This window comes from Larus michahellis, unplaced genomic scaffold, assembly GCF_964199755.1.
Source record: "Larus michahellis unplaced genomic scaffold, bLarMic1.1 SCAFFOLD_422, whole genome shotgun sequence".
NCBI lineage: Eukaryota > Metazoa > Chordata > Aves > Charadriiformes > Laridae > Larus > Larus michahellis.
In genome coordinates this window covers 32,524-53,773 of record NW_027436174.1, presented here as the reverse complement: position 1 = coordinate 53,773, position 21,250 = coordinate 32,524, and the positions used below count along the sequence as shown (strand labels likewise).

The 21,250-nt window shown below is 62.9% G+C and overlaps 2 protein-coding genes and 1 long non-coding RNA gene across 3 annotated transcripts; all 3 read right to left on the bottom strand.

The window, feature by feature from the left end:
- Positions 1 to 17: 17 nt before the first annotated feature.
- LOC141737084 (uncharacterized) lies at positions 18 to 5,079 on the bottom strand (the record flags this gene model as incomplete). The annotated part of the gene is made up of 7 exons (XM_074571698.1): positions 5,057 to 5,079; positions 4,733 to 4,894; positions 3,491 to 3,604; positions 2,576 to 2,631; positions 1,689 to 1,830; positions 755 to 868; positions 18 to 115 (listed from the first exon to the last, which is right to left on the bottom strand). Coding segments are annotated over exons 2-7 (614 nt in total), but the record flags the coding sequence as incomplete, so codon positions are not given.
- Positions 5,080 to 5,744: 665 nt separating this feature from the next.
- Positions 5,745 to 11,964, bottom strand: LOC141737083 (uncharacterized). The gene is made up of 3 exons (XR_012585134.1): positions 11,884 to 11,964; positions 8,705 to 8,830; positions 5,745 to 8,606 (listed from the first exon to the last, which is right to left on the bottom strand). It is a non-coding gene; the product is annotated as an uncharacterized LOC141737083 (long non-coding RNA).
- Positions 11,965 to 13,257: 1,293 nt separating this feature from the next.
- Positions 13,258 to 20,228, bottom strand: SCN1B (sodium voltage-gated channel beta subunit 1). The gene is made up of 5 exons (XM_074571697.1): positions 19,964 to 20,228; positions 18,288 to 18,454; positions 16,139 to 16,379; positions 14,692 to 14,827; positions 13,258 to 13,963 (listed from the first exon to the last, which is right to left on the bottom strand). The coding sequence occupies exons 1-5, from the start codon at positions 20,004 to 20,006 to the stop codon at positions 13,897 to 13,899; spliced, it is 654 nt and encodes a 217-aa protein (XP_074427798.1). The 5' UTR covers positions 20,007 to 20,228; the 3' UTR covers positions 13,258 to 13,896.
- Between the last annotated feature and the right edge of the window lie 1,022 nt (positions 20,229 to 21,250).

The window sequence follows — 21,250 nt, the reverse complement described above, 5'->3', positions numbered from 1 at the left end:
GAAGGGGGGGGGGGGGCGGGCGCGCGGCCTTTATTGGGGCGGGGGGGGCGGGGGGCGTGGCCTCGGCAAGCCCCGCCCCCGCGTTGGGCAGCGCCGTCTGGTAGATGACGATTGGCTGAAACCGGGGGGGGGGGGGGGGGGGGGAAGAAGAGAAGGGGCGGGGTCAGGAGGGGGGGAGGCGGGGCCACGCCCACAACCCCCATATAAGGGACGCCGCCGTCCAGGCCACGCCCTCTCCCCCCCCCGAGTCCATATAAGGCACCATCAACGCCCCCGAGTCCAATAAGGCACGCGGGAGCCCTGGCCACGCCCCCCGGCCTTATATAAGGGACCCGGGCGCCTTGGCCACGCCCCCCCGCTGCCGTATAAGGCACGCAAAGGCCTCGGCCACGCCCCCAAGCCTATATAAGGCACCTGGGAGCCATGGCCACGCCCCCCCGGGCCCATAGAAAGGTCCCCCACGGTCTGGCCACGCCCCCAGCCCCATATAAGGGACTCAGGAGCCCTGGCCACGCCCCCCAAGCCTATATAAGGGACTCCCCCCAAGGTCTGGGCCATGCCCCCAGCCCCATATAAGGGACTCAGGAGCCCCGGCCACGCCCCTCAACCCCATATAAGGCACATGGGCGTCCTGGCCACGCCCCCCAACCCCATAGGAAGGGACTCAGGAGCCCTGGCCACGCCCCCCCAACCCCATATAAGGGACCCAGGAGGCCGGCCACGCCCCCAGCGCCATATAAGGGCCGCCACTCACCGCCCCGCCCCTCGAGGCCCCGCCCCTTCCGGCCGCCACCGCCCCCGCGACCGTCAGTGCCACGCCCCCCGCCGATGACGTCATCAGCAGCACGTGGGCGCCCAGCACCACCCCCTGGGCGGGGCCAATGGGGGAGGGGAGAGGGGCGCGGGGCTCGGTGAGGCCACGCCCCACCTGAGAACCGCCCCATAGAGACCCACAGCGCCCCATAGCGCCCCACAGAGCCCCCCCATAGAGACTCCTAGCACCCCATAGAGCCCCACAGAGCCCCCATAGAGCCCCATAGAGACCCCCATAGAGACCCACAGCGCCCCATAGAGACCCATAGCACCCCATAGAGCCCCACAGAGACCCATAGCGCCCCATAGAGCCCCCCAGAGCCCCATAGAGCCCCATAGAGACCCCCATAGAGACCCATAGCACCCCATAGAGACCCATAGCACCCCATAGAGCCCCACAGAGACCCATAGCGACCCATAGTGCCCCACAGAGCCCCCTATAGAGACCCCTAGCGCCCCATACAGACCCACAGCGCCCCATAGAGCCCCTCTTAAAGCCCCATAGTGCCCCATAGTGCCCCATAGAGCCCCCCACAGAGACCCATAGAGCCCCACAGCGCCCCATGGAGACCCAGAGAGACCCACAGTGCCCCCCGAAGAGCCCCCTAGCGCCCCACAGCGCCCCCATAGTGCCCCACAGAGCACCCACAGAGCCCCACAGAACCCATAGAGACCCACAGACCCCACAAAGAGGTCAGCCCCAGCCCCATAGATCCCCCCCCCTACCCTCCCAGACCCATAGATCGCCCCCCGACCTCCACAGACCCTCCCAGCCCCATGGATCCCCACCAGCCCCATAGATCCTCCTTAGCCCCATAGATCCCCCCAGCCCCACAGGTCCCCCCCAGCCCCATAGATCCCCCCCAGCCCCACACCTCTGCAGCTGGGCGCAGGCGCAGACACGCGGGGCAGCCGTGGGGCAGGAGGAGCCCCCCAGCAGCAGCTGCAGCACCGAGGCCACGGCAGCCACGACCTCCAGCGCCAGCGACCCCGTGCCTGGGGGGGGACTGGTGTATACTGGGAGGGACTGGGATATACTGGGATGGGGCTGGGGGGCACTGGTTTATACTGGGAGGGACTGGGATATACTGGGATGGGGCTAGGAGGGACTGGGGAGGGGACTGGTTTATACTGGGATATACTGGGAGGGACTGGGGGGGGCTGGGAAGGGTCTGGGAGGGACTGGCGGGCACTGGTTTAATACTGGGAGGGACTGGTTTATACTGGGATGGGGATGGGACAGGCTGGGAGGGGGCTGGGAGGGACTGGGGGGGGACTGGGTTATACTGGGATATACTGGGAGGGACTGGGATATACTGGGATGGGGCTGGGACGGGCTGGGCGGGACTGGTTTATACTGGGAAGGACTGGGACGGGCTGGGAAGGGTCTGGGAGGGACTGGGGGGGGAACTGGTTTATACTGGGATAAACTGGGAGGGGCTGGGGTGGACTGGTTTATACTGGGAGGGACTGGGATATACTGGGATGGGGCTGGGACAGGCTGGGAGGGGTCCGGGAGGGACTGGGGAGGGGGGACTGGTTTATACTGGGATCTACTGGGGGGAACTGGGAAGGGGCCCTGTCACCCCCCCCCCCCCCCCATGTCACACACCGCCCCCCCCCCGCCCTCCCCCCCCCTCCCCCCGCCCCACAAGTGCCCCCCTCCCCGCCCCACACCTCCCCCCTTCGCCCCCCGGCCCCCACCCACCCCCACCCCCACCCCCGCCCCACAAGTGCCCCCCCCACCCCCCCGCCCCCTCACCCGCCCCACGGAGGGTCCTTGGCAAAGGCCACCAGCAGCGACCCCGACACCAGCAGCTGTGGGGCGGGGGGGGGGGTGTCTCACTCACCCATGAGTGACCCCGACCCATAAGTGACACACCCCCCCCACACACACCCCCCCCCCGGACCCACAACCACCCCCCCACCCCCCATAACCGCCCCCCACCCCACAAGTGCTCCCCCCGCCTCACGGAGCCCCCTCACCCTATAAGTAACCCCCGCCGCACAGTGACCCCCCCCCCGCCCCATAACCACCCCCCTCGCCCCACAAGTGCCCCCCCCCCGCCTCACAGAGCCCCCTCACCCCATAAGTGCCCCCTCGCCCCACAGCCACCCCCCCCACCAGTGCCCCCCCCGCCCCATAACCACCCCCCCGCCCCAAAAGTGCCCCCCCCGCCCCATAACCACCCCCCCACAACCACCCCCCCACATGTGACCCCCCCCTGCCCCACAAGTGCCCCTCCCCCGCCCCATAACCACCCCCCCCCGCCCCGCAAGTGCCCCCCCGCCTCGCAGAACCCCCTCATCCCATAAGTGCCCCCTCGCCCCACAGCCACCCCCCCCACCAGTGCCCCCCCCGCCCCATAACCACCCCCTCCACAACCACCCCCCCCACAAGTGCCCCTCCCCCGCCCCATAACCACCCCCCTCGCCCCACAAGTGCCCCCCCCCCCCCCGCCTCACAGAGCCCCCTCACCCCATCAGTGCCCCCTCGCCCCACGGCCACCCCCCCCCACCACTGCCCCCCCCGCCCCATAACCACCCCCTCCACAACCACCCCCCCCACAAGTGCCCCTCCCCCGCCCCATAACCACCCCCCCCCCGCCCTACAAGTGCCCCCCCCCGCCCCATAACCACCCCCCCCCGCCCCACAAGTGCCCCCCCCGCCCCTCACCAGGCTGCCGGTGCCCAGCGGCGCCCCCAGCAGCGCCCCCAGCGGGTCCCCGAGCGCCACCAGCAGCGTCGCCCCCAGCGCCGCCTGCAGCGCCCCCAGCAGCCCCTGCGCCACCTGCGGGCGGGGCCGAACCGGGGGGGGGGAGGGGGAGAGAGGGGCCAATGGGGGGCGAGGCGGGGTCAGGAAGGGGGCGGGGCCAGAGGGGCGCGGGGCCAATGAGGGGGGCGGGGGCAAGGAGGGGGCGGGGTCAGAAGGGGGTGAGGGTCAGGAGGGGGCGGGGGCGAAGGGGGCGTGGCCAATGAGGGGGCGGAGTCATGAAGGGGGCGGGGGCAGAAGGGGCGGGGCCAATGAGGGGCCGGAGTCATGAAGGGGGCGGGGGCAGAAGGGGCGGGGCCAATGAGGGGGCGGGGCCAGAGGGGCGCAGAGTCATGAAGGGGGCGGGGTCAGAAGGGGGTGAGGGTCAGAAGGGGGCGGGGCCAATGAGGGGACGGGAGCGGGGGGTCGGGGAGGGGGGTGTCGGGGGGGGGGGCCGGGCCAATGAGGGGGCAGAATCATGAAGGGGCGGGGCCAGAAAGGCGCGGGGCCAATGAAGGGGCGGGGCCAAGGAGGGGGCGGTGTCATTAAGGGGGCGGGGCCAGAAGGGGCGGGGCAAGGAGGGGGGGCGAAGGGGGGGGCGGGGGCGGAGGGGGCCGGGCCAATGAGGGGGCGGGGACAGAAGGGGGCGGGGTCAGAGGAGGAGCGAGGCCAATGAGGGGGCGTGGTTAAAGAGGGGCGTGGTCTTGTGGGGCGGGGGGGGGGGGGGACCGGGGGCGGGATGGGGGGGGCGGCCCCAGCCCCACACTTATGGGGGCGGGGGGGGGGGGGGGGGGGGGGGGCTGTTACTTATGGGGCAGGAGGGACTTATGGGGCAGGGGGGGTCACTTATAGGGTGGGGGACACTTATGGGGCGGGGGGAGGTTATGGGGCAAGGGGGGGGCACTTATGGGATGGGGCGGGGCACTTATGGGGCAAGGAGGGGGCTTATGGGGGGGCACTTATGGGTCAGGGAGGACTTATGGGGCAGGGGGAGGTTATGGGGCGGCTGGGAGGGCACTTATGGGGTGGGGGAGTCACTTATAGGGAGAGGGGAGCAGTTATGGGGGCAGGGTGAGGTTATGGGGAGGGGGGCACGTGTGGGGCGGGAGGCGTGTTATGGGGCGGGGGGGGGGGGGGGGGGGTGTCACTTATGGGTCGTTCACTCACCCCCAGGGCCAGGGGCTCGCCCCACAAGTGCCGCTTCTCGCCCTTGGCCCCCCCCGGCACGATGTGGGTCAGAAGCACCATCCCCTCCATGGCCCCACTGCTTGGGGGGCGCGGACGCGTGGGTCCCTTCTCACTTGGGGGTCCCGGATCCCTGGGGCCTTCCTGGGGGCGGGGGGGGGGGGGGGGCGGGACACACCCCACAGATGTGGGTCCCGGACCCCCCTGGGTCCCTACTTGTGGGTCCCGGACCCCTGGGTCCCCTCTCACTTGTGGGTCCCCCCCACAGATGTGGGTCCCGGCCGCGTGTTCCCCCCCCCCCGTTACCTGCCCGAGCGTCGCCGCGTCCCTCTGGGGGGGGGGGGGGGAGGGGCAAAAGGGACCTCGACCCCCCCCCGGCCCCTCCCCCCCCCCGCCCCTCCCCCCCCTCCCCCCCCCCCAGCGTCCGCGAGCGGGAAAAAAAGAAAAAAAAAAACGAAAAACGACCCATTTTTAACCATTTTTTCCCATTTTTAAAGGGGGGGGAACCACCGAGAAGCCGTTTGGGGACCCCTCCCCCCCCCACCCCCCCGACGCCGATTCGGGGTGAAAAAGGCGGGTTTTGGGTCAAAGGCCGCATTTTTGGAGGCAAATCTCTCTTTTTTGTCATTATTAATTTTTGGGGTTTTGTTTTTTTTTTTTTTGTTGGTCCCCCCCCCCCCCCCAGCGGTTTCGGGGCCAAAACCCGGGTTTTTGGGGGGGTAAAACTCAACCCCCTCCCCCCCACCCCCCCGCCCTTTTTGGGGTCAAATTCCTCTTTTTCGGGGCAGGAAAAATCGATTTTTTTTGTTGGTTTTTTTTTTTTTTTGCCGCCTTCAAAAAAACAGCGAGTTTTGGCGCCGGGGGTTGGTTGCTTTTTTTTTTAACCCTTTTTCTGGGGTGAGAAAAAGGCGATTTTGGGTCAAAAGTCCCTTCCCGGGGCGGGGGGGGGGGGGGGAGGGGGAGCCCCGTTTCGGGTCGAAAACTCAGGATTTTTGGGGTGGAAAGTCTTTATTTGGGTGGAAAAATCCTGATTTGGGGGCGAAAAGTCCCGATTTCAGGTCGAAAATCCGGATTTCGGGTCGGAAGTCCGTATTTGGGGTCAAAAAGTCCTGATTTTGGGTCAAAGAGTCCTGATTTTGGGTCGAATGTCCTTATTTTGGGTCAAGAAGTCCTTATTTTGGATCCAAAAGTCATGATTTTCGGTCAAAAAGTCATGATTTTAGTTCGAAAGTCCTTATTTTGGGTTAAAAATCCTTATTTTGGGTCAAAAAGTCATGATTTTGGTCGAAAAGTCCTGATTTTAGGCCAAAAGTCCTTATTTTGGGTTGAAAATCCTTATTTTGGGTCGGAAAGTCTGTATTTTGGGTCAAAAAGTCCTCATTTTGGGTCAAGAAGTCCTGATTTTGGGTCATATGTCCTTCTTATGCATTGAAAAGTCCTTTTTTTAGGGCGAAAAGTCATTATTTTGGCTCCAAAAGTCCTTATTTTGGGTCAAAAAGTCATGATATTGGGTCGAAAAGTCGTTACTCTGCGTCAAAAAGTCACGATTTTCAGTCAAAAAGTCATGATTTTAGGTCAAAAGTCCTTATTTTGGGTTGAAAATCATTATTTTGGGTCAAAAAATATTATTTTGGGTCAAAAGTCCTTACTTGGGGTTGAAAAGTCCTTATTTTAGGTCGAAAAGTCATTATTTAGGCTCCAAAAGTCCTTATTTTGGGTCGGAAAGTCATGATTTTAGATAGAAAGTCCTTATTTTAGGTTGGAAATCCTTTTTTTAGGTCAAAAAGTCATGATTTTGGGTCAAAAAGTCCTTATTTTGGGTTGAAAAGTCCTTATTTTGGGTCAAGAAGTCATGATTTTGGGTCAAACAGTCATGGGTTTTAGGTCGAAAGTCCTTATTTTGGGTTGAAAATCATTATTTTGGGTCAAAAGTCATGATTTTGTGTCAAAAAAAATATTCTTTTGGGTCAAAAGTCCTTATTTTGGTTTGAAAAGTCCTTATTTTGGGTTGAAAAGTCCCGATTTTGGGTCAAAAATATCATTATTTTGGGTCAAAAATCCTTACTTAGGGTTGAAAAGTCCTTATTTTGAGTCGAAAATTCATTATTATGGCTCCAAAAGTCCTTATTTTGGGTCGAAAAGTCATGATATTGGGTCGAAAAGTCATGATTTTAGATCGAAAGTCCTTATTTTAGGTTGGAAATCCTTTTTTTTAGGTCAAAGTCAATGATTTTGGGTCAAAAAAGTCCTTATTTTGGGTTGAAAAGTCATGATATTGGGTCGAAAAGTCATGATTTTGGTCAAACAGTCATGATTTTAGGTCCGAAAGTCCTTATTTTGGGTTGAAAATCATTATCTTCGGTCAAAAAATCATTATTTTGGTCAAAAGTCCTTATTTTGGGTTGAAAAGTCCTTTATTTTGGGTTGAAAAGTCATTATTTTAGTTGAAAGTCCTTATTTTGGGTCGAAAAGTCATGATTTTGGGTCAAAAAAATCTTATTTTTCATCAAAAGTCCTTACTTTGGGTCGAAAAGTCCTTATTTTGGGTCAAAAATCCTTATTTTGGGTCGAAAAGTCATGATATTGGGTCAAGAAGTCATGATTTTGGGTCAAACATTCATGATGTTAGGTCGAAAGTCCTTATTTTGGGTTGAAAATCATTATTTTGGGTCAAAAGTCATGATTTTGTGTCAAAAAAATTAATTTTTTGGTCAAAACTCCTTATTTTGGTTTGAAAAGTCCTTATTTTGGGTCGAAAAGTCATGATTTTGGGTCAAAAAGTCCTTATTTTGGGTCAGAAAGTCATGATATTGTGTCAAGAAGTCATGATTTTGGGTCAAACAGTCATGATTTTAGGTCAGAAGTCCTTATTTTGGGTTGAAAATCATTATTTTGGGTCAAAAGTCATGATTTTCGGTCAAAAAAATAATTCTTTTGGGTCAAAAGTCCTTATTTTGGTTTGAGAAGTCCTTATTTTGGGTCAAAAACTCATTATTTTGGCTCAAAAAGTCCTTATTCTGGGTTAAAAAGTCATGATTTTGGGTTGAAAAGTCCTTATTTTGCATTGAAAAGTCCTGATTTTGGGTCAAAAAATCCCTATTTTGGCTCAAAAGTCTTTCTTTTGGGTTGAAAATCCTTACTTTAGGTCAAAAAAGTCATGATTTTGGCTCAGAAGGTCCTTTTTTGGGTTGAAAAGTCCTTGTTTTGGGTTGAAAAGTCCTTATTTTGCATCAAGAAGTCTTTATTTTGGGTCAAAAAATCATTATTTTGGGTTGAACAGTCAGGATTTTGGCTCAAAAAGTCTGTTTTTTTTGGGTTGAAAAGTCCTTGTTTTGGGTCGAAAAGTCTTGATTTTGGGTCAAAAATGCTCTTTCTTTGGGGAGGAGCCACGGGTTTCGGACGTGATGCCTTTTTGGGGTGGAAAAGTCATTATTTTGGTTTCCAAAAAGCCCATTTTGGGGCGGGGGAAAATCCTGCTTTATGGCGGCGATGCTTTTTTTGGTGGAAAAATCCTCATTTTGGTTCCTTTTTTTGGGGGGGGGGGGGGGCAAAACGCTGTTTTTGTTGCCCGCGAGGCCGTTTTGGGCATCAAAAATCCCCATTTTTGTTCTGAACCGCCCCCTTTTTTTTGGGGGGTGGGTGGGGGGGAGCCCAAACAGTGTTTTGTTGGGGTTTTTTTTGGGTGGCCACGCTATTTTTTCGGGGCTAAAAGAGGCATTTTGGGGCCCTCCCCCACCAAGGACACCCGGGGCCCCCCCAGGGTGACGATGGCTGGGGGGGGCCAGATGATGTAAGCGGTGGTCAGCGGTGAGGTCAGCGGTGAGGTCATCGGTGAGGTCATCAGCGAGGGGGCAGCCTGGGAGGCAAAAGGTGGGCGCCAATACAAGAAAAAACCCTAAAAAAGGCCAAATTCAGCCCAAAAAAAAGCGGGGGGGGGGGGGGGACGGCACCTACCTGGCATGGGGGAGGGGGGGCCGGCTGGGGGTCGCAGTGACCTTGACGCCGACCTTGACCCCGACGTTGACCCCGGCCGTGACCCCGGCGCCGGCGGCGGCAGCAGCGGAAGAGTCGCCCCATGACCTGTGACCCCCCCCCCAAAAAAATCCCCCAAAATGTCACCGAAAACGGCCCAAATAGCCCCAAAATGGGCCCGGAACCCCCCGAAAGGCCCCCAAATAGGGCCAAAACGCCCCAAAAATGCCCCCAAATGGCCCCAAAATGCCCCAAAATAAGGTCAAATCGCCCAAAAATGCCCAAAAAATGCACCAAAGATGCCCCCAAAACTGCCCCAAAATAAGGTCAAGTTTCCCCTAAATGGCCCCAAAGAACCAAAAATCAACCAAATTACCCCCAAATAAGCCCAAAACAGCCCCAAATAACCCCCAAAATGCCTCAAAATAAGGCCAAATCGCCCCAAAATGCCCAAAAATGCCCCCAAAATACACTCAAAATACACCAACTGGCACCAAAATAAGGTCAAGTTCCCCCCAAATGGCCCCAAAGACACAAAAATCGACCAAATTACCCCCAAATAAGCCCAAAATAGCCCCAAATAACCCCCAAATGCCCCAAAATAAGGTCAAATCGCCCCAAAATGCCCCAAAACGCACCAAAAATGGCCCCAGAATAACTCCAAATGCCCCAAAATGACCTCAAAATACACCAAAAGACCCCCAAATAAGGTCAAGTTTCCCCCAAATGGCCCCAAAAATCAACCAAATTACCCCAAAATAAGCCCAAAACAGCCCCAAATAACACCCAAAATGCCCCAAAATAAGGTCAAATCACCCCAAAATACCCAAAAATACCCCCAAAATACACCAAATGTCCCCAAAATGCCCCACAAATAAGGTCAGGTTCCCCCAAAATGGCCACAAAGACACAAAAATTGACCAAATTACCCCAAAATAAGCCCAAAACAGCCCCAAATAACCCCCAAATGCCCCAAAATAAGGTCAAAATGTCCCAAAATGCCAAAAATGCCCCCAAACACCCCCAAAATGCCCCTGAAATACACCAAAATGCCCCCAAAATAAGGTCAAGTTCCCCCCAAATGGCCCAAAGACACAGAAATTGACCAAATTACCCCCAAATAAGACGAAAATAGCCCCAAATAACCCCCAAATGCCCCAAAATAAGGTCAAATTGCCCCAAAATGCCCCAAAACGCCCCCAAAATGCCCCCAAAATACACCAAATGGCTCCAAAATAAGGTCAGGTTTCCCCGAAATGGTCCCAAAGACCCAAAAATCGATGAAATTCCCCCAAATAAGCCCAAAATAGCCCCAAATAACCCCCCAAATGCCCCAAAATAAGGTCAAATCACCCCAAAATGCCCCCAAATAACCCCCAAATGGCTCCAAAATAAAGTCAAATCACCCCAAATTGCCCCAAATTGCCCCCAAAATAAGGTCAAATTCCCCCCAAATGGCCCCGAAGACACAAAAATTGACCAAATTACCCCCAAATAAGCCCAAAACAGCCCCCCAAAAAACCCCAAACGCCCCGCAAAAGGTCAAATCGCCCCAAAGTGGCCCCAAATGACCCAAAAAGGCCCTAAAATGGCCCCGAAAAGAAGCCCAGAGAAGCCCCAAATCGCCCCGGAATGACCCGAATGACCCCAAATTGCCCCCAATTGGCCCCAAATAAGGTCAAATCGCCTCCAAATAACCCCCAAATCCCCTAAATAAGCCCCAAACTCCACCCCCCCCAACTTCCCCCCGACCCCCCCCCAATGACGTCACTGAACCCCCCCCAAAATCCTCGGGTTTTACCCCAAAACGAGTGCGGGCGCCCCCTCCCCTCCCCCCGAACCCCCAATGACGTCACTGACCCCCCCCAAACCCTCAGGTTTTACCCCAAAATGAGGCCAGGTGCCCCACCCCCCCTTCCGGAACCCCCAATGACGTCACTGCCCCCCCCAAAAGCCTGTAATTAACCCCAAAACCGGTCGGGACGCCCCAGAACCGGCTCCTGAGCCCCAAATGACGTCACTGAGCCCCAAAAGCCTCTAATTAACCCCCCAAAAATGCCGGGGGCGCCCCCAAACCCCGCCCGGCGCCCTCGATGACGTCATCCACCCCCCCCCCCAACCCCCTCATTACGCCCCGAAAGCCCCAATTTAGCCCCAAATAGGTCAGGGCGCCCCAAAAACACACCCCCCCCCCCGAACCCCAAAATGTCTCAAACCCCCCCAAAACGCCCCCAAAACCCCTCCCAATCCCCCCAAAACGCCCCAAAAACCCCCCAAAACGCCCCCAACCCCCCAAAACCCCTCCAAACCCGCCAAAATGCCCCCAACCCCCCCCGAAATGTCCCCAACCCCCCCAAATTACCTCAAAAAAACCCCAAATCCCTTGAAAACCCCCCAAATCCCCCCGAATCCCCCCAAAATGCTCCAAATCAACCCAAAACGCCCCGAATCCCCCAAAAATGCCCCCAAACGCCCCAAATTCCCCCCCCTAACGCCCTAAAAAATAACAAAATTTCCCCGAACCCCCCCAAAATGCCCCAACCCCCCCCCCAAAAATGCCCCCAAACCCCCCAGAATGTCCCCAAACCCCCCAAATTACCTCAAAAAAAAAAAAAAACAAATCCCAAAATACCTCGAAAACCCCTAAAACACCCCCAAATCCTCCTAAAAAGGCACCGAATCGCCCCAAAATGTGCAAAATCGCTCCCAAAAAATCACAAAATTTCCCCCGAACCCCCCAAATGCCCCAAATCCCCCCAAAAACGCCTCAAATCGCCCCCGAAACGCCCCGAATTGGCCCAAAAACCCCCAATCCCCCCCCCGAAATGCCCCAAAATACCCCTAAACCCCCCCCCAAAACGCCCCGAATTCACCCCAAATCTCCCCAAATCACCCCCCTCCCCGGCAAAAGGCCCCGAAATGGCCCCAAATTCCACCCCCCTCCCCGAAAATCTCAAATTCCACCCCCCCAAAACCCCCTAAACCGCCCAAAACCCCCCAAAATCTCCCCGAACACCCCAAAATCTCCCCGAACGCCCCAAAACGCCCCCAAATCCCCCCCCCAAATGCCCGAATTGGTCCCCAAACCCCCAAGTTTCCCCCCCAAAACCCCCCAAAACGCCCGAAAACTCCCCAAAACGCCCCAACTCCCCCCTTTTTGCCTGAACTCGGCGGGTTTTGCCCCAAAAGTGGCGGCGGGGCCGGAGCGGGGCCGGTTTTTTGGGTTTTTTTTTTTTCGGGGGGGGGGGAGGGGCCGGAAGGGGCGTGGCCTCCCCAAGCCCCGCCCCCGAACCCCTAAAATCCTCGATTTTAGCCCTAAAAGCCCCTTCCCGACTCCCCCCCCGCCCCCCGCCAAAAACTCCTCCCCGAACCCCCCCAAAATCCTCCAGTTTTCCCCCAAAACGGGGGCCCCCGCGACCCCAAAATCTCCACACCCCCCCCCCGAATCCCCCAAACCCTCCGGTTTCACCCCAAAAATCCTCCGGTTTCACCCCAAAACTGTCCCGAGCCCCAAATTCCCCCGTTTTAGCCCCAAAACCGGCCCCCGAACCCCCCCCTCCCCAAAATTGGGCCCCCAACTCCTCCCCCAAACCCCCCCCCCCCAAAATCCTCCAATTTTTACCCCAAGAAATCCCCCTCCCCGAACCCCCAAAATCCTTCAATTTCACCCCAAAACCGATCCCTTGAGCCCCCAAATCCTGGAATTTTTACCCCAAACCCACCCCCCCCGCCCCCGAACCCCCCCCAAAATCCTCGAATTTAGCCCCAAAATCCCCCCACCCCACCCCCGGCCCCCCCTACGTCACTACCCCGCTCCCCATTGCGTCACCGCCGCCCCCCCCCCCCTTTTTTTGCCCCCAAAATCCCCCGATTGAGCCCCAAAACCGACCCCCGCGGGGGGGAGGGGGCGTGGCCTGAGCCCAGTGGGCGTGGCCTCGCCCCGCGCGGGAGGGCCGGTGGGCGGTGCCCGGCGCCTCATTTGCATGCCGGCCCCCCCTCATTTGCATACAGCGCGGGTCCCGCGGGTGCTTCATGTGCAGGCCTTTAATTGGCGTGTGGCTCATTTGCATCGCGCTCATTTGCATGCCCCTCATTTGCATGCCCCGCCCCCTTCCCCCCTCCCCCCAGCCCCCTCCAGCGCTTGCCCCTTTCGGGACCCCGATTTCGGGGTTTTTCACCCCAAAAAAAGAGGGCGGGGGGGGGGGGGGGGGGGAAGGAAGGGCGGGTCCCGCGCAGGTTTTATTGCCCGACCCCCCCCACCCCCTCCCCTCCCCGCGGCCCCAAAAAGGGGCTTTTTTTCCCCAAAAAAAGGGGCGCTTTTTTACTTTTTTTTGTGCTCCCCCCGCAAAGGGGGTTTTGCCCCCAAAAAGGGGCTTTTTCGCCCCAAAACTCAACGGCAAAGCGGCTCGTGCCCATGCAAAGGTGGGGGGGACGGGACGGACACCCCGACAATGTGGGGGGGGGGGAAGTGGGGGGTTTGGGTGCTGGGTCTGGGGCCCGGGCAGGCGGGTCCTTCTTGGGGGGGCGGGTGGGGGGTGCCCCATAGATGTGGGGCCCAGATGCCTGGGTCCCTCCTGGGTTGGGGGGGGGTCACCCCATAGTTGTGGGTCCCAGACGCCTGGGTCCCTCCTGGGCTTCGCCCCACAGATGTGGGGCCCGAACACCTGGGTCCATTCTCACTTGTGGGGCCCAGATGCCTGGGTCCTTCCCTGGGGAGGGGTCACCCCATAGACGTGGGGCCCAGACGCCTGGGTCCCTCCTGGGCTTCGCCCCATAGATGCGGGGCCCGAACATCCAGGTCCTTCTACCGCTTCGCCCCATAGATGTGGGGCCCAGATGCTGGTTTCATTCTCACTTGTGGGTCCTGGCTGGGGTGGGGGTGGGGGGGGGATGCGGGGGCCACCCCATAGATGCGGGGCCCGAACGTCTGGGTCCTTCCCCGGGCTTCGCCCCCCCTCAGATGCGGGTCCCGGATGCCTGGCTCCCCTCTACGCTTGTGGGTCACCCCACAGATGTGGGTCGCGGCCGTGCGTGTCCGTGCGATGGTTGGGGGGTGCTGGAGGCGGCAGGGTTGGGGGGGGGGGGGGTGGGGGGGGAAGCCGCCCCCCCCGGGGGGGGGGTTATTGCAGGGGGGGGCGCGGTGTGGGGCAGACCCACAAGTTGGGGGGGGGGGGCTACTCGGCCACCTGCACCCCGGCGCAGTTCTCCTTGCTCTCCGAGGTGATGGCCAGGTACTCCGAGCTGGGGGGAAGGGGGGGGGGGGGGGGGGGGGGGGGAAGGGAAATATGGGGGGCACGGTGGGGCGGGGGTGGCCCCACGGCGCCCCACAGCTCCCCACGGCCCCCTCTTGCCCCCCCCAAACTCCCCCAGTGCCCCCCTTTAGAACCCCCCCCCAACGCCCCCTTTCTAATGCCCCAAGAACCCTCCCCAGGCCCCGCCCCCTTCCCCGAGGCCCCGCCCCCTTCCCTGAGGCCACGCCCCCTCGCCTGGCCTAGGCCTGGCCAAGAGGCCCCGCCCTCCCAAGCCCCGCCCCCCTCCCCGCGAGGCCCCGCCCCCTCCGGCTCATCCCCGCCCCTCCTAAGCCCCGCCCCCTCCAGCCCTGTCCCCTTCCCCCACCCCTCTAGGCCCCGCCCCTCTCCTAAGCCCCGCCCCACCCCCTCAGGCCCCGCCCCTCAAGCCCCGCCCCCGCAGACCACGCCCCCTCAGCCCCGCCCCCCGCCCCTTCAACCCCAGCCCCTTCCCAGGCCACGCCCCCTGCCCAAGCCACGCCCCCTGCCCAAGCCACGCCCCCCGCAGGCCCCGCCCCCTCCTCAAGCCCCAACCCCTTCTCAGCCCCCGCCCCCCACCCCTTCCCCTGCCCCCTCCTCAGGCCCCGCCCCCTGCCCAAGCCCCGCCCCCTCAAGCCCTGTCTGCTTCCCCCCCCTCCCTCCTCAGGCCCCGCCCCCCCTCCTCAGGCCCCGCCCACTCACGCGCTGTCGGGGGGCGGGGCGGCGGCCGCCACCTTGCGGTAGCAGTAGAGCATCTCGGCCGCCAGCCAGAGGGTGAGCACCACGATGAGGACGTACATCAGGATCTCCGAGACGATGGAGGCCAGGTCCCGCCGCGCTGCCGGGCACGCCCGTCAGACCACGCCCTGCCCGGCGTGCCACGCCCAACCCCCCAACCCAGCCACGCCCCGCTCAAGGAGAGACACGCGCCCCCCCCACCCCCCTCTCCCCCCGCCACAACCCGGGGCGCTGCCGGGGCCGGGACTCGAACCGGCAGCTCCCAGGGGAAGCCACGCCCCACCCCTGACAAGCCACGCCCACCACGAATCAAGCCACGCCCCCCCTCTGGGTGAAGCACGACCCCTCCCGCCCAAGCCATGACTCCCCCCCCCGGGATGCTGCCGGGGCCGGGACTTGAACCGGCGGCTACCAGGGCAAGCCACGCCCATCCCTAAACCACGCCCCCCAGCCCAAGCCACGCCCCCAGCCCCCTCCTACACCCCGTAGTCCCTCAGATCCTGCGGCCCCCTCCCCTCCCCGAGCCCCACCCCCAGCCCTTTAAGCCCCGCCCCCAGCCCTTTAAGCCCCGCCCCCTGAGGCATCTCCCACACCTAAGCCCCGCCCCCTTCCCCAAGCCACGCCCCCAGCCCCCTCCTACACCCCGTAGCCCTCCCCAACCCCCATGCCCCCTCCCCTCCCCGAGCCCCACCCCTGCCCCGCCCACCCCAAGCCCCGCCCCCAGAGGGTTCTCACCTCCAAGCCCCGCCCCTAAGCCCCTCCCACAGCTAAGCCCCGCCCCCTTCCCCAAGCTACGCCCCCCCAGACCCTTCCTATTCCCCATAGCCCTCCCCAACCCCCATGCCCCCTCCCCACCCTGAGCCCCACCCCGGCCCCGCCCACCCCAAGCCCCGCCCCCAGAGGGCCCACCCCCCAAGCCCCGCCCCCAAAGGCCCCTCCCTCCCATAAGCCACGCCCCCGACCCCTCCTATTCCCCATAGCCCTCCCCAACCCCCATGCCCCCTCCCCTCCCTGAGCCCCACCCACCACAAGCCCCGCCCCCAGAGGCCCCGCCCACCCAAGCCCCGCCCCGGAGCCTCCCGTCCACCCCAAACCACGCCCCCTTCCCCAAGCCACGCCCCCCAGACACCTCCTATTCCCCATAGCCCTCCCCAACCCCCATGCCCCCTCCCCTCCCGAGCCCCACCCCGGCCCCGCCCACCCCAAGCCCCGCCCCCAGAGGCCCCGCCCACCCAAGCCCCGCCCCTGGAGGCTCCCGTCCACCCCAAACCACGCCCCCTTCCCCAGGCCACGCCCCCCCCAGACCCTTCCTATTCTCCATATCCCTCCTCATCCCCATGCCCCCTCCCCTCCCTGAGCCCCACCCCGGCCCCGCCCAGCCCAAGCCCCGCCCCCTCGAGGCCCCGCCCACCGGTGTCGACGACGGCCAGGCGCAGGGTCTTGTTGCGGGCCAGGCTGTAGACGTAGCCCTCGAAGGTGAGGTTGCGGCGCAGGCGGCAGATGTAGAGCCCGGCGTGGGGCCGCCCCACGGCCGCCAACCACAGCGACAGGTCCTGCAGGTCCCGCGTGCCCCGCGAGCCGTTCCAGGCCAGCAGCCCCGCGAAGGGGCCCGGGGCCACCCACTGCCCCTCCTCCGGGCTGTAGTGCAGGATCTGAAGGGGGGGATAACACACCAGTGGCTCCCAGTAGCTACCAGTAGCTCCCCAGTGCTCCCCACCACCTCCCTAGTAGCCTTTAGTATCTCCTCAATAACCCCCAGTAGCCCCCAGTGCCTCCCAATAGCACCCAGCACACCCCAGTAGCTCCCAGCACACCCCAGTAGCTTCCCAGTGCCTCCCAGTGCCTTCCAGTATACCCCAGCATCTACACAGTACCTCCCAGTAGCTCCCCAGTGCCCCCCGCCACCTCCCCAGTAGCCTTTAGCATCTCCTCAATAACCCCCAGTAGCCCCCAGTGCCTCCCAGTAGCTCCCAGCACACCCCAGTAGCTCCCCAGTGCCTCCCAGTGTCCCCCAGCATCTCCCCAGTACCTCTCAGTAGCCCCCCAGTGCCCCCCGCCACCTCCCCAGTAGCCTTTAGCATCTCCTCAGTAACCCCCAGTGCCTCCCAGTAGCACCCAGTGCCTCACAGTAGCTCCCCAGTGTCCCCCGCCACCTCCCCAGTAGCCTTTAGTATCTGCTCAGTAACCCCCAGTGCCTCCCAGTAGCTCCCAGCACACCCCAGTAGCTCCCCAGTGCCTCCCAGTATCCCCGAGCATCTCCCCAGTACCTCTCAGTAGCCCCCCAGTGCCCCCCGCCACCTCCCCAGTAGCCTTTAGCATCTCCTCAGTAACCCCCAGTGCCTCCCAGTAGCACCCAGTGCCTCCCAGTAGCTCCCCAGTGTCCCCCGCCACCTCCCCAGTAGCCTTTAGTATCTGCTCAGTAACCCCCAGTGCCTCCCAGTAGCTCCCAGCACACCCCAGTAGCTCCCCAGTGCCTCCCAGTATCCCCGAGCATCTCCCCAGTACCTCTCAGTAGCCCCCCAGTGCCCCCCGCCACCTCCCCAGTAGCCTTTAGCATCTCCTCAGTAACCCCCAGTGCCTCCCAGTAGCACCCAGTGCCTCCCAGTAGCTCCCAGTGCCTCCCAGTAGCTCCCCAGTGTCCCCCGCCACCTCCGCAGTAGCCTTTAGTATCTGCTCAGTAACCCCCAGTGCCTCCCAGTAGCTCCCAGCACACCCCAGTAGCTCCCCAGTGCCCCCCAGTGCCTCCCAGTATCCCCCAGCATCTCCCCAGTGCCTCCCAGTATCCCCCAGCATCTCTCCAGTGCCTCACAGTAGCCCCCCAGTGCCCCCCGCCACCTCCCCAGTAGCCTTTAGCATCTCCTCAGTAACCCCCAGTGCCTCCCCAGTGCCTCCCAGAAGCTCCCAGTGCACCCCAGTAGCTCCCCAGTGCCTCCCAGTAACCACCCAGTGCCCCCCGCCACCTCCCCAGTAGCCTTTAGTATCTGCTCAGTAACCCCCAGTAGCTCCCAGTAGCACCCAGTAGCTCCCAGTGCCTCCCAGTAGTTCCTCAGTGTCCCCCAGTGCCTCCCAGTATCCCCCAGCATATTCCCAGCACCTCCCAGTAGCTCTCCACTGCCTCCCAGTATCCCCCAGCATCTCCCCAGTGCCTCCCAGTAGCTCCCCAGTGCCTCCCAGTAGCCACCCAGTGCCCCCCGCCACCTCCCCAGTAGCCTTTAGCATCTCCTCAGTAACCCCCAGTGGCCCCCAGTGCCTCCCAGTAACACCCAGTGCCCCCCAGTGCCTGCCAGCCCCCCTCCCAGTCCCTCCCAGCGCCTCCCAGTGGCCGCCCAGTCCCTCCCAGGGCCTCCCACTGCCCCCCCTGTCCTTCCCAGTCCCTCCCAGTGCCTCCCCAGTCCTTCCCAGTGCCCCCCCAGTGCCTCCCAGAGCGCCCCCAGGGCCTCCCAGTCCCTCCCAGTCCTTCCCAGTCCTCCTCCCAGTGCCTCCCAGTCCCTCCCAGTGCCTCCCAGAGCCCCCCCAATGCCTCCCAGTGCCCCCCAGCGCCTCCCAGTCCCTCCCAGCACCTTCTGGAACTCGGGGGCGCCCTCGGGGCGGAAGAACCACTCGCTCTGGGCCTCGGCCGGGGTCTCGCTGCGGCGCTTGCAGGCGATGCAGAGCAGGCGGAAGGGCTCCCCCAGCACCGCCTCCGTCCCCGCGTCCACCTCCACGCACCCCCCCCGCGCCCCCCCGGCTGGAGAGGGGGGACACACACGGGGGTCACCACGGGGCGGGGGGACCCGGGGGGGGGAACATTGGGGACATCCCAGGGCAGGGGGACACGGGGAGGGGGTATTGGGGACACCCTGGGGTGGTGGGGACATGGTGGGGGGGACACGGGGGTCACCAAGGGGCAGGGGGACCCGGGGGGGACACACTGGGGTCACCACAGGGTGGGGGGACACGGAGGGGGGGGGACTGGGGACACGCCGGGGTGGTGGGGACCCGCTGGGGGGGGACACGGGAGTCACCCCGGGGTGGGGGGACCTGGGGGGGGGGACACTGTGGTCACCAAGGTGTGGGGGGACCCGGGGGGGGGACACATTAGGGACATCCCAGGATGGTGGGGACTCGGGGGGGGGGCACTGGGGACACTGCGGGGTGGTGGGGACCCGGGGGGGGGACCCGGGGGTCACCACGGGGTGGGGGGACCCCGTGGGGGGGACATTGGGGACACCCTGGAGTGGTGGGGACACGGGGGGGGGACACGGGGGTCACCATGGGGTGGTGGGGACTCGGGGGGGGACGGACACGGGGGACACCCCAGGGCGGGGGAGACCCCCCCAGATGGGACAGGGGACATTTCGGGGGGGGACAGGGGACACTGAGGGGGACAGGGGACACTGGTGGCACTTCGCGAGGGGGGGTGTGTCCAGGAGACACTGCAGTGGCACTTGGGGGGGGGACGGGACAAGGGACACTAGGGGGGGTCAGGGGACACTGGTGACAGTTTGGGGGGGGGCCCTGGGGACTCCGGTGGCACTTTGCAGGGGGGCCAGGGGACACTTGGGGGGGGGGGGGGGAGGGGACAGTGGGGACACTGCGGTGGCACTTGGGGGAGGGGGGGGGGAGCCAGGGGACACTTGGGGGGGGGCAGAGGACACTGCGGTGGCAGCCGGGGGGGGGTGCAGGGGACACTGGTGACAGTCTGGGGGGGGGCTGGGGACGCTGCGGTGGCAATTTTGAGGGGGGGAGAGGGGACACCGAGGGGGGGTCGGGGGCCACTGGTGGCACTTTGGGGGGGGGGGCCTGGGGACACTTTGCGGGGGGGGGACAGAAGACCCTGGTGGCACTTTTGGGGGGGGGAGGGCACTGCGGTGGCACTTGTGGGGGGGGGGTGGCACTGGGACTGCGGCAGGGACAGGTGACACCGCGGGGGGGGGGGCAGGGTGACACTGCGGAGGTGACAGGGGCCGGGAAGGGGACAGCGGGGGTGGCACTGGGGTGGGGGTGGGGGCGACGACGGGACAGGCGACATTTGGGGGGGGGGTGGCAGGGGACGTTATGGGGGGGGTGACACTTTGGGGGGGGGCGGTCAGGGGACACTGAGGGTTGAGGGGACACTGCGGGAGGGACGACAAGGGACTCGGGGGGGCGACAGGGGACATTGGGGGGGGTCAGGGGACACCGGGGGGGGGGACAGGGGACATTGGGGGGGGGTCAGGGGACACGGAGGGGGGGGTCCCGTCCCGGCCGCACTCACCCATGAGGAGGCCGAGGAGGAGCGAGAGGCCGGGGGACAACATGGCGGACCCGGTTCGGGCCCGGGTTCGGGGCCCGGTTCGACTCCTTCCGGTCCGGTTCGGCTCCTTCCGGTCCGGTTCGGTTCTTTCCGGCCCGGTTCGGTTCTTTCCGGCCCGGTTCGGTTCTTTTCGTCTCTAGTTTGTCTGTTTTCGTTTCTTTTCGTCCCGGTTCGGGTGCCTCAGCGCCCCCCGCCGCCCCATGGGCCCCTCCCCCGCCGGACGCCTGGGTCCCTCGCGGGGGGGGGAGGGGGTGGGGGGGGGGACGGACACGATGGGTTTCGGGGCGGGGGGGGGGAAGGTGGGGGGGGGGCGGTTCAGGGCATGGCCGGGCCCGTGGAGAGGCTCAGGGCTCGGGGCGGGGGGGGGGGAGGTGGGTTCGGTTCGGGTTCGGTCGCGATCAGTGTCGGGTTCGGCTCCGCTCGGCGTCGGGTTCGGGCCGGGTTCGGCTCCGTTCGGCTACTTGCGGCCCCGATCGGGTTCGGCCGCGGCTCCGGTTCGCGTTCGGCTCCTTTCGGTTTTTTCCGGCTCCGCTCGGGCCGGGTTCGGGTCGGCCGCGATCGGCGCCGGGTTCGGCTCCTTTCGGCTCTTTTCGGCTCTTTCCGGCTCCGCTCGGGCCGGCTTCGGCCGCGATCGCTCCCGGCGCACTGCGGCGCTTTGGGGCGGGGCGTGACGTAACGAGGGGCGTGGCCTGAGACACCCCCACCCCCACCACCACCCCCCCCCAAAAAAAATGTCCCCAAGGGCCCCCCCGGGTCTCCAAAGGCCACCCCTGTGTCCTCAAGGCCACCCCCGGCATCCCCAAGGACGTCCCCAAGGATGTCCCCAAGGTGTCCCCAAGGATGTCCCCATGTCCCCAAAGATGTCCCCAAGGATGTTTCCATGTCCCCAAGGTGTCCCCGAGGGCGTCCCCACGTCCCCAAGATGTCCTCAAAGATGTCCCCGTGTCCCCCAAGATGTCCCCAAGGACGTTTCCATGTCCCCAAGGTTGTCCCCACGTCCCCAAGGTGTCCCCGAGGGTGTCCCCACGTCCCCAAGGTGTCCCCATGTCCCCAAAGATGCCCCACAGATGTCCCCAAGATGTCCCCAAGGTTGTCCCCCACGTCCCCAAAGATGTCCCCATGTCCCCACGTCCCCAAGGTGTCCCCACGTCCCCAAGGTGTCCTCAAAGACGTCGCCATGTCCCCAAAGATGCCCCCACAGACGTCCCCAAGGTTGCCCGCATGTCCCCAAGGTTGTCCCCACGTCCC

Excerpts from the sequence above, each read along its gene's own strand:
- SCN1B (XM_074571697.1), bottom strand. The coding sequence starts at position 20,006 with ATGTTGTCCCCCGGCCTCTCGCTCCTCCTCGGCCTCCTCATGG. Across the intron at positions 16,380-18,287 it reads GCGCCCCCGAGTTCCAGAAG|ATCCTGCACTACAGCCCGGA; the intron begins GTGCTGGGAGGG and ends CCCCCCCTTCAG. Across the intron at positions 13,964-14,691 it reads GCCCCGCCCCCCGACAGCGC|CTCGGAGTACCTGGCCATCA; the intron begins GTGAGTGGGCGG and ends CCTTCCCCCCAG.